General features: G+C 37.4%; 1 protein-coding gene across 2 annotated transcripts in view; it reads right to left on the bottom strand.

Annotated features, from left to right (window-relative positions):
* The window catches only part of LOC128696362 (microtubule-associated protein futsch), a 245,210-nt gene that overhangs the window by 202,200 nt on the left and 26,874 nt on the right, over nucleotides 1-16,136 (bottom strand). For both annotated transcript variants that reach the window (XM_070090322.1, XM_053787606.2), the window contains exons 4-5: nucleotides 6,199-11,906; nucleotides 5,438-5,583 (exon numbers count right to left, since the gene is read on the bottom strand). In XM_070090322.1, coding sequence (XP_069946423.1) covers nucleotides 5,438-5,583; nucleotides 6,199-11,906 — 5,854 coding nt within the window. The remainder of the gene's footprint in view (nucleotides 1-5,437; nucleotides 5,584-6,198; nucleotides 11,907-16,136) is intronic.

The following is a 16,136-nucleotide window of genomic DNA, read 5'->3' as shown; positions in this document are numbered from 1 at the left end:
TCTGTACTGTACAATCTTGAAAGCAACATTACCTTTCAAAAAAATCTTATAATTTTTATATTTACTGTCACTAACTTTTTATATTTCCTTTATATACATAACACATTCATACAGGTATGCCTTGTTATACATTCAGAGGTGGAAACAGGATATCCTAAGGAAATGGGTGCAGCTTCCAATTTACTCACAAATATGTATACTAGTAACTGTTAAACAGAAGGCAAACAGCTGCTTGTACATGTTAACACTCAGTATATATTAGGTTACCTTTCTAAGCAATTGCTTTGTGGAGAAATGTGATGGAAGTTTGGTTAACAGCAAGGGGCAGTAAGAGGCCAAGTTTCTTGGACATACCTCTTAAAATACTGCTCTATTGCAGTTAATATTTACATTTGCAAGACAGTGCATTAACTCATAAACAAAGCCTAATGTGTTAATACGTCTTACTGGACAACTATGCATGCCATATTAACAAGCAATAATTATGGGAGATTTCAAATTCCCTATGACCTACTGGACCATGCAGTGCATCATGGAAGACAGTATAAAAGTACAGTACATGACAGTCCAGTTGCACATCTGGCACCATGATGAGGAGACATGATAATTAAAGCAAGTCCAATAAAGATTCCCAGGTATAATGACATTAGTAGCAGCAATGCAAGATGCAGTGAAGACTGAAGAATTGCACAAATAAAGAATCGTGCAAAAGAAGTGATGATATAGCCCCCTTCCTCCACAGATGAAACAGGTATTTACTTCATTTTATGGTAGTGACTGAAGCTATAATGATGAGGAAGTGAAAAAGATACATAGCCTATGCTAGAAAGTGCCAATTCTACAGTGATGAAAAATTCTCATATGAAACTTAAGCCTGAGTGAGCTTTCCAATGCCTACTTTTGCCCTAGAGAAGAAAACTGCCCAGGAGTTACTTGTGAAGCCACACACTCATAAAATCAAAAGTACAACCAAGCTGTAGAACTGTGTATGTATCCATGCTTCATGGTCATTACACCCAGAAAAACATTTACAGAAATATATAAATCATCATCATCATCATAAATTTAAGGATTAAACTTGAAAGGGTAACACAGCACCGCTTTAATATATGAAACTCTTGTAAATAGTATAAATTCACAAAGAACAAAACAAACAACAAAACAGAACAAATGTTAGAAATATCTGGGTAAGTGCAATTTGGTACTATGCACATTTTTCAGTTATTGCAAACTAGCTTCAATTTGTTAAATTTCAACATGCTACTTCAAGTTATTTTCATTATTTTTCAGTTTTCTTTGCATAGCTATATTCAGTTTTCAATGCTATACAAACCTGAAAAAAAAAAATTTACTTTCCATTAGTTGTTACAACTCTCACCCATGCACAGTTTAAGGGTAAATTCAAACCTTTATAAAAATACTGTATGCATAGAATGAAAGTCTATTAGTATTGTCTTGTCTTAAAAAAGTAAGGTGTTACAAAAATGATGACTAGTAAAATCTTGGTATCCGTATTCACTTGGGACTCGATCCCAATGTATGATAATATACCGTAAAAGTTTTACTGGGCATTACATTTTTTTTTTTTTTTTCAACAAGTCGACCGTCTCCCACCGAGGCAGGGTGACCCAAAAAAGAAAGAAAATCCCCAAAAAAGAAAATACTTTCATCATCATTCAACACTTTCACCACACTCACACATTATCACTGCTTTTGCAGAGGTGCTCAGAATACAACAGTCAGAAGCATATACGTATAAAGATACACAACATATCCCTCCAAACTGCCAATATCCCAAACCCCTCCTTTAAAGTGCAGGCATTGTACTTCCCATTTCCAGGACTCAAGTCCGACTATATGAAAATAACAGGTTTCCCTGAATCCCTTCACTAAATATTACCCTGCTCACACTCCAACAGATCGTCAGGTCCCAAGTATCATTCGTCTCCATTCACTCCTATCTAACACGCTCATGCACGCTTGCTGGAAGTCCAAGCCCCTCGCCCACAAAACCTCCTTTACCCCCTCTTTCCAACCCTTTCGAGGAAGACCCCTACCCCTCCTTCCTTCCCCTATAGATTTATATGCTTTCCATGTCATTCTACTTTGATCCATTCTCTCTAAATGACCAAACCACCTCAACAACCCCTCTTCTGCCCTCTGACTAATACTTTTATTAACTCCACACCTTCTCCTAATTTCCACACTCCGAATTTTCTGCATAATATTTACACCACACATTGCCCTTAGACAGGACATCTCCACTGCCTCCAACCGTCTCCTCGCTGCTGCATTTACCACCCAAGCTTCACATCAATATAAGAGTGTTGGTACTACTATACTTTCATACATTCCCTTCTTTGCCTCCATAGATAACGTTTTTTGACTCCATATATACCTCAACGCACCACTCACCTTTTTTTCCTCATCAATTCTATGATTAACCTCATCCTTCATAAATCCATCCGCCGACACGTCAACTCCCAAGTATCTGAAAACATTCACTTCTTCCATACTCCTCCTCCCCAATTTGATATCCAATTTTTCTTTATCTAAATCATTTGATACCCTCATCACCTTACTCTTTTCTATGTTCACTTTCAACTTTCTACCTTTACACACATTCTCAAACTCATCCACTAACCTTTGCAATTTTTCTTTAGAATCTCCCATAAGCACAGTATCATCAGCAAAAAGTAACTGGGTCAATTTCCATTTTGAATTTGATTCCCCATAATTTAATCCCACCCCTCTCCCGACCACCCTAGCATTTACTTCTTTTACAACCCCATCTATAAATATATTAAACAACCATGGTGACATTACACATCCCTGTCTAAGACCTACTTTTACCGGGAAGTAATCTCCCTCTCTTCTACACACCCTAACCTGAGCCTCACTATCCTCATAAAAGCTCTTTACAGCATTTAGTAACTTACCACCAATTCCATATACTTGCAACATCTGCCACATTGCTCCTCTATCCACTCTATCATATGCCTTTTCTAAATCCATAAATGCAATAAAAACTTCCCTACCTTTATCTAAATACTGTTCACATATATGCTTAAATGTAAACACTTTATCTACACATCCCCTACCCACTCTGAAGCCTCCCTGCTCATCCGCAATCCTACATTCTGTCTTACCTCTAATTCTTTCAATTATAACCCTACTGTATACTTTTCCTGGTATACTCAGTAAACTTATTCCTCTATAATTTTTACAATCTCTTTTATCCCCTTTCCCTTTATATAAAGGGACTATACATGCTCTCCGCCAATCCCTAGGTACCTTCCCCTCTTTCATACATTTATTAAACAAAAGTACCAACCACTCCTACACTATATCCCCCCCTGCTTTTAACATTTCTGGCATGATCCCATCAGTTCCAGCTGCTTTACCCCCTTTCATTCTACGTAATGCCTCACATACCTCCATCACACTTACATCCTGCTCTTCTTCACTCCTAAAAGATGGTATACCTCCCTGGCCAGTGCATGAAATTACCGCCTCCCTTTCTTCCTCAACATTTAAAAGTTCCTCAAAATATTCTCGCCATCTACCTAATACCTCCCACTCCTCATCTACTAACTCCCCTACTCTGTTTTTAACTGACAAATCCATACTTTCCCTAGGATTTCCTAACTTGTTTAACTCACTCCAAAATTTTTTCTTATTTTCATTAAAATTTCTTGACAGTTCCTCTCCCACTCTTTCATCTGCTCTCCTTTTGCACTCTCTCACCACTCTCTTCACCTTTCTTTTACTCTCCATATACTCTGCTCTTCTTATAACACTTCTGCTTTGTAAAAACCTCTCGTAAGCTACCTTTTTCTCTTTTATCATACCCTTTACTTCATCATTCCACCAATCACTCCTCTTCCCTCCTGCCCCCACCCTCCTATAACCACAAACTTCTGCCCCACATTCTAATACTGCATTTTTAAAACTATTCCAACACTCTTTAACCCCCCCACTACTCATCTTTGCACTAGCCCACCTTTCTGCCAATAGTCGCTTATATCTCGCCCGAACTTCCTCCTCCCTTAGTTTATACACTTTCACCTCCCTCTTACTTGTTGTTGCCACCTTCCTCTTGTCCCATCTACCTCTTACTCTAACTGTAGCTACAACTAAATAATGATCCGATATATCAGTTGCCCCTCTATAAACATGTACATCCTGGAGCCTACCCATCAACCTTTTATCCACCAATACATAATCTAACAAACTACTTTCATTACGTGCTACATCATACCTTTTATATTTATTTATCCTCTTTTTCATAAAATATGTATTACTTATTACCAAATTACTTTCTACACATAGCTCAGTTAAAGGCTCCCCATTTACATTTACCCCTTGCACCCCAAAATTTACCTACTACTCCCTCCATAACATTTTTACCCACTTTAGCATTGAAATCCCCAACCACCATTACTCTCGCACTTGATTCAAAACTCCCCACGCATTCACTCAACATTTCCCAGAATCTCTCTCTCTCCTCTACACTTCTCTCTTTTCCAGGTGCATACACACTTACTATAACCCACTTTTCACATCCAATCTTTATTTTACTCCACATAATCCTTGAATTTATACATTTGTAGTCCCTCTTTTCCTGCCATAACTTATCCTTCAACATTATTGCTACTCCTTCTTCAGCTCTAACTCTATTTGAAACCCCTGACCTAATCCCATTTATTCCTCTCCATTGAAACTCTCCCACCCCCTTCAGCTTTATTTCACTTAAAGCCAGGACATCCAGTATCTTCTCATTCATAACATCCACAATCATCTCTTTCTTATCATTTGCACAACATCCACGCACATTCAGACTTCCCACTTTGATAATTTTCTTCTTCTTATTCTTTTTAGTAATCTTTACAGGAAAAGGGGTTACTAGCCCATTGTTCCCGGCATTTTAGTTGACTTTTACAACACGCATGGCTTACGGAGGAAAGATTCTTATTCCACTTCCCCATGGATATAAAAAGAAAAGTAATAAGACCAAGAACTATTAAGATAAAATCAAAGAAAACTCAGATGAGTGTGTATAAATAAACGTGTACATGTATGTGTAGTGTGACCTAAGTGTAAGTAGAAGTAGCAAGACATGCCTGTAATCTTGCATATTTATGAGACAGACAAAAGACACCAGCAATCCTACCATCATGTAAAACAATTACAGGCTTTCATTTTACACTCACTTGGCAGGACGGTAGTACGTCCCTGGGTGGTTGCTGTCTACCAACCTACTACATTACATACAAGTGTAAATTAATATATATTAAGCTAATACTGTACTATATAAGCCAATATTACTAAGCACAGTGTAATTTTCAACAAACATGATCCACATTTATGTAGAATAATTATTTAAGAATTCTTGGGATTATCTAACATGATAGCCAAACAAGAATATTTCTCTTACCCTTCTTTCCTCTCGGGCTTTCTTTTTGAGTTCACGAAGACGATTTTCTTCGGCTAGCTGCTTTAGTCTCATTGCTTCAAGGTTTCTGCGCTCTTGCTCCTCTTTCTCACGAATCTTTGCAATGCGGGCAGACCTCTGTCTAGGGACTAAATGAACAAATAAATTGGTATATAACACAGTACATACACTGAATAGATATACTGAATCTTGATCCCTGTTGGAATCAAGGCATTACATACATCTTTTTCACAACTTAAGAGCAACTTTATGAAGCAGTCTCAAATGCACCATGAGAGCACCAATATATGTTGCATCTTTTTGCAAGAGACTCATCTACCACAGATTAGTAATTATTACATTCAATGGAGATACATATCTAAGCTCACAGGATGTCATACAGTGCCTGTTGAATTTAGAGGTAATCAGATTTTATCCAAGAATAGGGCAGTTACATTTCCCTGAATCAAGAGCCTTTTGCTGGCATCAAGACACCTTTCTTGAAGGGTCATCCACCACAGATTAAAATCTAACATTTTATATTAGTACTTTCATTTAAGATTTTTAGCACAAGTTATGTTACCCTGCCTAGAAATTTAAATCACTGAGACAGATTCCTATTCAACACTTTCATATGTATGTATTTACAGTAGGTCATATATTCAGTAGAACCACTAATTAACTTCTCTGAAACCCTAAAAACTAAACTCATTTAAAATTACTGTAAATAATATACCAAGAATAACTAATTGAAATTCTCTTACCATCAGGTAAAGGTCTAGCAGTACTCCCTTTGCCACGCTGCCTTCGTTTTTTGCTTGGAAGAGGGGCAGTCTTTTTATCAGCTTCTCCCACACCATCATCATGGTCTATCTCATTTTCTTCTTCTCCATCAGTGCCTGGAAGCTGTTCTGCTGATCTCTTCTGTGGTCGCTTTCTTCTTTTTCCAGTGCCTCTCTTCTGACTCAAAGCTCGTCGTCGTCCACTTCTTGTTGACAGCTCTTCTAGTTCTTTTTCATCTTCATCGTCTTCCTCATCCTCGTCCTCCTCCTCTTTACTACTCTCTTCATTTTTCTCTTTGTCATTTTTATTTCCCTCACTTTCCTTCTCTTTTCTATCACTTTCAGTTCTGTTTCTAGTACTAATTGTACGTGAATTATCTCTTCCTTTTTTAACTTTTATCAGTTTTTCTTTTGTTGCCACTTCAATGTTTTCTGGGTCCTTTTTTTTCTTTCTGAGCTCTATTTTGTCACTTAACGGTTTATTTTCAGAATCAGTAACCTCCACCTTTCCCTCTTTCCCTTTAAACTCAGTATTATTTAGTATTTTTTCTTTTTCTTTATTACCCTTTCCCCGAAGGTCACGCCGTTTTCTTCTGCATTCTAGCACTTCATTGTCTTTTTCAAGTAACTTACTTTCATCTGTATCATTGCACATATTGTTTTCCTCACTAACTTTCTTTCCATTTACACTTGAATGAATAATATCAGAAGGGCATTCTGGTTTGCCCTGCCAAGATTGAGATTTATCCGACTTATCAACAGATTCTCTAGTTCTTAAGCCATTAACTTTAGCTTCATCACTCTCAGAAACCCCATCTACCTCTTTGGGGTCACCCTCTGTTCTTATATTCTCAACCTCTTTCTGTGGTTTACAATCGCTTGATGCTGGATTTACTTGTTTGTCAGCTGTGAAAGAAGTTCCACTTCCACCACCTTCTGCTTGTTTTGTTTCAGTATTTGTGTCTGTTTCATCACCATTGTTACCTGCATCACAGTCCACACCATTACCCTCCCCCCAAAAATACATCACATCTTCAACCACTGCTTCTTCAACTTGATTTTTTCTTGTATTGTCATTTTCTTGAAAACATTCCCACCAAGGTCTTCTACTCTGAAAACTAAATGCATCATAATTTCTCTCATAAAGAGTTCTCTCATAAATGGGATTTCCTGCCTCACATTGTGCACCCTCCCCATCACCTTTCACCAACATTACTGGTTCTTCAATGGCTTCTCCTACTTCTTGTTCTGTCTTGGAGGACTTAGGACAATCTCTGTCTGAGGTTTTGCTCGTTTCCTCATTTTTTAACTGTGAAGCATTCTTGACACCTGGGTTTTTAACATCTTCATTAATATTACTGTCTATTTCCACGTTTTTAGGTAAGCACTGCACTGGTGTATTTGAAATAATTTCTGAAATTCTAAGCACATTACTGTCAGGAATGGTTTTCTTTTCTACATCCTTTTTAGATGGATCTGACAATGATTCTTTAGCTTCCTCTTTTATAGGTACTTTTGAGGAATCACTCTCCTTACTTATACTGAAAGCTACCTCCATTTTTTCCTCTGAACATGTCAACTTATTTTCAGCATCTTTTAGCTGATCAGTTAGGATAGTTTGCTTGCTTACATTTATGGTATCTTGAGCTTCATTTTTTGTAAATACTGATGCACTTCCTTTGCAACTGAGATCTTCAGCAATAGCCACCTTTTCAATACTCATAGGTTTCCCACTTATGCTCTGTGGTTTTCCTTTCAGGTTTGAATCACTTACAGGCAATGTCTGAATTTTAGTTTCAACCTTCACCAAATCAGATACAGGTCTAGGATGTAACATCTTATTATCCTGTGTTTCTATCTCTACATCCATTTTTTTTTGCATTTTGTCAATACCTATGCTTGATGAACCACAGCCCATTTTTACAAATTCTGAAACTTTTGCATCATCATTGAGTTTATTTCCACTAGTTTCTCCAAATTTCATCTGAAGTTCTGAAGATTTTTCTATAGATTTAGTTAATTCAACATCCTGCTTTTGATGCAATATGCTTACATGATCTTTACACTCACTATGAGATTCAGATTTCACATTCATAATCCTAAGTTTCTTAAATGGAGGCTCAGCAGTATCAGCATCGTCTACAGATGGTACTGTACCACAAAATGGTACCTTACTCGAAGAAGATTGTGGCTTTATGATAGGATCAGCTGAGGATGATGCTACAGAGCTGAAACTTGTTGACTTTGACCCATCACCTGCTGGTTCCTGCACTGTTTGTGATTCTATACCTGTTACTAATTCTGACTTGCCTTCATTCACTTCATGTGCATTTTGAGTAAAATCACTAACCTTACATGCAGATTTTCCTGCATTTAAATTTGGTTGGCTTATTAACATGGCCTGTGATGTCTTGTCACCTCGTTGATGCAGTTTCTCATCCAGATCTTTATTTGTATTTTCTTTCTCATCTTTTCTCACTACTTTACCAGGTTCTGCACTGAACTCTACTGTTTTATGTCCAACTTTTGTGCTGATTATGTGCTTAGGTTCACTATAAATTTCTTTGCTTAACTTTTTATGTACCTCAAAATCCTTCTTATCTACTTCGCTCTTTCTTTTTTCCCTCTCTTTGTGTATGGATTCTTTTTCGAGTGCACTTGCTTCTCCTTTTTCTTTCATCTTGTTCAGTTTATCCCATACACTCTCCTTCTTTCTTACTTCCACTTTATCCAAAATCCCTAGTTTAAACCTATCTTTAACTTCATGAACATCTTGTGCACTTATTCTTTCTTTTAGAGCCAAATCTTTTTTTGCAGCAATATCTTCACAAATAGCTTTGGTGGTATCATCTGGCTGAATATCCACTACCACTGGTTCTTGTTTTGTATCAATACTTTGAGGAATACCCACAGTATCCTTTTTGACATTTTCTTGTTTTCTGAAGGGCTCTTGTCCAGAAGGGTGAGAATTTTTTCCAGCTACATCTTTTTTTTCAACCTGAGCTGCAAAATATCCTTCACAACCCTTTGATGGAAACTTTTCTGGTTGCTTTCCAACTACTTCAAGTTTTGCACTCTCATGATCATCCACTTTATTTAATGTCCTTTCTCCGTCACTTCTTGATTCAACTATTTTCTCTTTTTCCCCTACTTCACTACTCCTTTCTCCATTTTTTTCCACTTTGCCTGCATATTTTTCTCTGTCCTCAGCTTCACTTTTTTCTTGTTCTTTATATTTATCTGTTTTTGCTTCCCCCACACTAACCATTTCTCCCACTTTAGTTCCACTTTTTTCTTCCTCTAATTTTACTGCAACTTTTTCCCTGTCTACTTTTATTAAAATTTTTTCTCTCTCCTCTATTCTAGCATCAATTTTTTCTCTTTTCCCAACTTTAAGTCCAATTAGTGCTCTTTCCTCTACTTGAATTTTACTTTTTTCTATTTCATCCCCTGTAGCTACAGTAGTTTGTTCCCTGTCTGCATTTTCTGAAGTAGTAGCCCTGTATTTCAATTTATCAGTGTTTTTTTCTCTCTCAACTACTGTTCGAAGAGTTTTATCTTTTTCTACTGCAACCGGTGGAGTCTTTTCCTTTTCTGTCACTACAGGTGTCATCTTTTTCTTTTCTGCCACTACAGGTGTAATCTTTTCCTTTTCTGCCACTACAGGAATAGTTTTTTCCTTTTCTGCCACTACAGGTGTAATCTTTTCCTTTTCTGCCACTACAGGAATAGTTTTTTCCTTTTCTGCCACTACAGGTGTAATCCTTTCCTTTTCTGGCACTACAGGTGTAATCTTTTCCTTTTCTGGCACTACAGGTGTAATCTTTTCCTTTTCTGGCACTACAGGTGTAATCTTTTCCTTTTCTGCCACTACAGGCATAGTTTTTTCCTTTTCTGCCACTACAGGTGTAATCTTTTCCTTTTCTGCCACTACAGGTGTAATCTTTTCCTTTACAGCCACTACAGGTGTAATCTTTTTCTTTTCAGCCACTACAGACACATTCTTTTCCTTTTCTGTCACTACAGGTGTCTTCTTTTCCTTTTCTGTCACTACAGGTGTCTTCTTTTCCTTTTCTGTCACTACAGGTGTATTCTTTTTCTTTTCTGCCACTACAGGTGTAGTCTTTCCTTTTTCTACCACTACAGATGTATTCTTTTCTTTTTCTGCCACTACAGGTGTAATTTTTTCTTTCTCTGCCACTACAGGTGTAATCTTTTCCTTTTCTGCCACTACAGGTGTAATTTTTTCTTTCTCTGCCACTACAGGTGTAATCTTTTCCTTTTCTGCCACTACAGGTACAATCTTTTCCTTTACAGCCACTACAGGTGTAATCTTTTCCTTTTCAGCCACTACACACACATTCTTTTCCTTTTCTGTCACTACAGGTGTCTTCTTTTCCTTTTCTGTCACTACAGGTGTCTTCTTTTCCTTTTCTGCCACTACAGATGTATTCTTTTTCTTTTCTGCCACTACAGGTGTAGTCTTTCCTTTTTCTGCCACTACAGATGTATTCTTTTTCTTTTCTGCCACTACAGGTGTAGTCTTTCCTTTTTCTGCCACTACAGGTGTAATCTTTTCTTTTTCTGCCACTACAGGTGTAATCTTTTCTTTTTCTGCCACTACATGCGTATTTTTTTCTTTTTCTACCACTACAGGTGTATTTTTTTCTCTTTCCTCTGCACTTACTGACAGCCCTTCCCTTTTCTCCACACTGAAAGAAGACTTTTCCTTGTCGTCTTTCAATGAAGAATTTTTACTTTCGTCCACTTTATCAGTAACTTTTAAATTTTTGGATATTTTTCTAAAGCTATCACTCTTTTCATCAACCTTTACTGAAATCTGATCTTTTTCTTCACTTTTACTTTTCTGATTTTCTTTCAGTTTCCTACTAATCTCTTCTTCATGTGCTGAATTCTTTTTGTTTTCTTCTATTTTTGCATTTTCTTTTTCATTTCCAGCCATTTTCTCTGTAATCTTTTTACTTGGTTTTTCACTGCCTTCCCCTCTGACACTAATTTTTTCTTGCTTTTCCAGGTTTTCATTTGTGTTTGCTTTTACATCTATTTTGCTTTCCTTGCATTCCTGTGGTTTTTGTACTAAGTTTACATTTTCTTTCACTTCTGCCTCAACTTTTACTTTTTCTAATTGTTCTTCCTTTGATATTCCTTTCGTGCTTTGACCACCATCTGTTCTCTGTTTCACTTCATCTTTTTCCTTGTATTTGATATCTGTTTTCATGTTCTCTTTCACTTTTTCACTAACATTCAATCTTTCTCTTGCATATTTTGTAATTTCTAGAGATTCATTCACTTTTTCATTAACTTCTAAGTTATCTTTCACTTTCCCACCAACATCTAATTTTTCATTATTAATTTTCTCAACTTTTTGCAATTCAATTCCATCTTCCAATTTTTCTTTCACCTTTTCCACTTCCACCTTAGCTTCAAGTTCCTTACTTTCTTCCATTTCATCTTTTTTCTCACCATCTTGACCAGTGTCTATAACTGGAGAAGTTCGTCCACTCGCAACAGGCGTTGGTGCCTTGCTGTCCACGGGTGTTGGGGCTTCACTGAGTCCCACGGGTGTTGCAGTACCACTATGACTTCCGTCTACTGACATTTCTCGGCTGGCCCCTAGTGGTGACTCAGAATCAAGCTCAGCAATCAGTGCCACCAGTTCTTCTCTTGAGCTATAAAGTTAAAATTAAAGTTATAAAAATCCAACCTCTTCAAATTACAATACTGCAGAGAAATAAATAAATAAATGTTAATAATGCATGTAAAAATCCTGATACACCAGTATGTCTTTTTTTTCAACAGGCAGTATCCCACCGAGGCAGGGTGACCTAAAAAGAAACTAAAGTTTCTCTCTCCAAATTTAATAATGTATACAGAAGGGGTTACTAGCCCCTTGCTCCCTGCATTTTAGTCGCCTCTTACAACACGCACAGCTTAAGGAGAAAGAATTCTTTTCCACTTCCCCATGGAGACACCGGTATGTATGTATTTCTAAATATTTCTGCACATACATAAAATCCAAATAAAAATAATCACTCAAGAATTGGTTCACTACTCATAGGAAGTTCATACACCAGCAACAAAGAAAAAAAAGAGTGAAATTTTGAAAGTCCAGTACAAATCAAAATGCTCAGTCAGCTCTATAACATAGAGTATATACTAAAAACTCAGTCGCAGGAAACTTCCTTACCGAACCAGGAGAAATTATCTCTGAGGATGGCTACAAGCCTCAGCAAGTGTTTAATACTGACAAGACAGGATTAAATTGGAAGAAGTTGCAGTGTAGATCTTACATCAGCAAGCAAGTGTACCTGAATTTAAAGCAGTGAAGGATCTTTTCAGCTTGGGTCTGTGCACTAATGCATCAAGTGGTTTCAAGTGCATCCCAATACTTATTTCTTGCTTGCAGAATCCATGCTTCAAAAGACAAGGACAAAATCACTTTACATGTCATTTGGTAGTCTAAGAGGGCAGCATAGACGAGTGAAGCCCTGCCTGATGGGCTTAAAGATCAATTTAGTCCTTCAGTCATAATGTACCTGCTCTGGAACACTCTTGTTCAAGGTTCTCACTTCTGATAGTTCTTGTAGCCATCCTCAACTGATACAGTGTCTGGATAAAATGCAAAAGTTGTTTATTAATCCCCAAATGCAACATTATTGATACAACCAATGGACTGAGGTGTGAATAAAGACATTTAAGTTCCACTACACATACAAGGTCAAAACAGAAACTCATCAAAGCAATAGATGACAGTTCAAAAAACTGGGGTGCCAGAATTGTGGAGCAAATTTAGCATTGCAGATGCAATAACTAACATGAAATTTGCCTAAGACAAAATCCTCAATCAAGAACAAATTGCAGCCTGGGGAAAAAACTATGACCCATTGTGGTGAATAATTTCACATGTTTTCCCTCAACAGTCATGTCCAGGAAATTGTGAATCTGGAAAAAAGCCGATATTGTAAAAATTATGTTGACAGAAACAATGGTGGAGGTAGTGGTAGTGATATTATTTTTGCTAGTTTTATTGTTTTTTAGTTATTTTGTGTATGTTTTTTTTTTTTTTAATTTCTGTTATTGTTGCTTTTGTTGTCACATTTGATGTTCTTGTTTCTGATGTTGTTGCTGCTTATTGCCAGTAGTGGTGGTGGTGGTAATGGAAGTGGTGGTAATGGAAGTGGTGGTAATGGTAATGGAAGTGGTGGTAATGGAAGTGGTGGTAATGGAAGTCGTGGTAGTGGAAGTCGTGGTAGTGGAAGTTGTGGTAGTGGAAGTCGTGGTAGTGGAAGTCGTGGTAAATGTAGTAGTAGTTGTCATAGGAGCAGTGGTAGTGGTAGTAAGCATGGAGGTAGAAGTAGTAGCAGTGAAAGTAGTAGTGGAAACAGTGGTAGTAGCAGTAGTGGTAGAAGCATTAGAACTGGTAGCAGCAGGAGTAAATAGAAGTAATGGAAGTAATAGTGGCAGTAGTAAATGCAGCAATAGTAGTAGTAGCAGCAGTGGTGGTGGTGGTAGTAATAGTAGTGGCAGTAGTAGTGTTCAAGAAACGCAGTGTCGCCAAGAGTAAATTGTGTGTGATGTGGAAGACTAACAATAAGGCATGGGTCACGAGGGAAATTTTCCTTGATTGGTTCAATGAAGTGTTTGGCCCGAGTGTGAAGAAATACCTCCTGGAATATAAACTGCCACTTAAGTGCCTCCTGGTAATGGACAATGCTCCTGCTCATCCTTCAGACTTGAATGACCAAATGGTGGAGGAGTATAGTTTCATCACAGTGAAGTTCTTGTCTCCTAATACCACTCCTCTCATCCAGCCCTTGGACCAGCAGATCATTTCAAACTTCAAAAAACTCTACATCAAAGCAATGTTCAAAAGGTGCTTTGAAGTGACCTCAGACACTCAATTGACCCTAAGAGAGTTCCGGAAAGATCACTTCAATATCCTCCATTGCATAGGACTTACAGATAAGGCTTGGCAGGGAGTGACTTCCAGGACTTTGAACTCTCTCTGGAGAAAATTGTGGCCAGGTTGAGTCCTCAAAAAAAATTTTGAAGGGTTTCTGCCTGACCCTGACAACCCTATGGCAGTTGTGGAAGACCTTCATCTGCAACAGCAACAGACCATAGCTCAGGAAATTGCTTCAGAGGAGGAGGAAGAGAGATGGAAGAAGGTGCCTTCTTCAAAGATTAAGGACATTTGTGCAAAGTGGAGTGAGGTGCAAACGTTTGTGGAGGAACATCACCCTGACAAAGCTGTTGCAAGCTGTGTTGGCAACATGTACAATGACAATGTTGTCCTGTTTTACACAAATTTTAAAGAGACGCCAGAAACAGAGCTCTCTGGAACAATTTTTTGAGCGACAGGTCCAGCGACTCTCAAGCTGGTCCTAGTGGCATTAAAATCAAAGAAGGGTAGTAACACCGGATAAGGACTTGGTACCTAAAGTCTTTATGGAAGGGGATTCCCCTTCCATAAAGACTTTAGGTACCCTTTGCCACCCTCTTCCCTCCTCCTGTCTTCCATAAACCAACAAGAGTCTTCAGTAAAGATAAGTGTGATGTTATTATTGTTTTATACTTGATGTCTCATTGTTTTCTGTATGTAAATCTATATTTAATGTAAAAAAAATTTTTTTTGTTAATACTTTAGGGTGTGTGGAATGGATTAATTGGTTGTACAGTGGAACCTCTACTTGCGAGCGCATCCGCGTGCGAGTTTTTCCAAATACGAGCAGTCAATGGGTCAATTTTTTGCTTCCATACGCGAGCAAAATTTCCATAAGCAAGCAGACCTCAAGGCAGGTGCCTTGCCGCTGGTGAGGGGCTCTTGCTCTTGATCTAGGGAAATGTATCTCATTTGTTTGTTGGACTATCTTACTGAAACTTGGGCAATGTATGATGGAAAGATGCTTCCTAATGTACACCAAAAATGAAAGAAATCCAAGCATAAATAATGGAGTTCACTTCTCAACAATTAGCCAACCCTTAGCAGTATTTTCGTATGGTTTTTATGGTTGTATTCTCATCTTTTTGGTCTCATTTGATAGAATGGAAGATATATATTACAGAAATAGATATGATTTTGATTGCTTTCACGACGAAAAGTACCTTGAAATTGAGCTCAACGTAGGAGAAATGTTCGATTGTTTTGGCAATGTTCAAGAGTAAACAAATGATGTCACTTTCCATTCAAATATGCAGTCATGAATGGGTTGACATTATTTATACAATTATTGCAATGAGGCATAACAGTAAATTTTAAACTTTTTGTGTGAGTAAAAAATTACAAATGATTTACTATAGTAATAATAATGATACATAATAATAATAATTATAATAATAATAATAATAATATGTATAATAATAATACGTATTATAATAGTACAATACAATAATAATAATATAATACGTATAATAATAATACTCAGGTTAGGGTGTGTAGAAGAGAGGCAGACTACTTCCCGGTAAAAGTAGGTCTTAGACAGGGATGTGTAATGTCACCATGGTTGTTTAATATATTTATAGATGGGGTTGTAAAAGAAGTAAATGCAAGGGTGTTTGGGAGAGGGGTGGGATTAAATTATGGGGAATCAAATACAAAATGGGAATTGACACAGTTGCTTTTTGCTGATGATACTGTGCTTATGGGAGATTCTAAAGAAAAATTGCAAAGGTTGGTGGATGAGTTTGGGAGCCTGTGTAAAGGTAGAAAGTTGAAAGTGAAAAAAGAAAAGAGAAAGGTGATGAGGGTATCAAATGATTTAGATAAAAAAAAATTTGATATCAAATAGGGGAGGAGGAGTATGGAAGAAGTGAATGTTTTCAGATACTTGGGAGTTGACGTGTCGGTGGATGGATTTATGAAGGATGAGGTTAATCATAGAATTGATGAGGGAAAAAAG

The sequence above is a fragment of the Cherax quadricarinatus genome, chromosome 31, assembly GCF_038502225.1.
Source record: "Cherax quadricarinatus isolate ZL_2023a chromosome 31, ASM3850222v1, whole genome shotgun sequence".
NCBI classification, from domain to species: domain Eukaryota; kingdom Metazoa; phylum Arthropoda; class Malacostraca; order Decapoda; family Parastacidae; genus Cherax; species Cherax quadricarinatus.
This window is presented reverse-complemented; position numbering and strand designations above follow the sequence as displayed.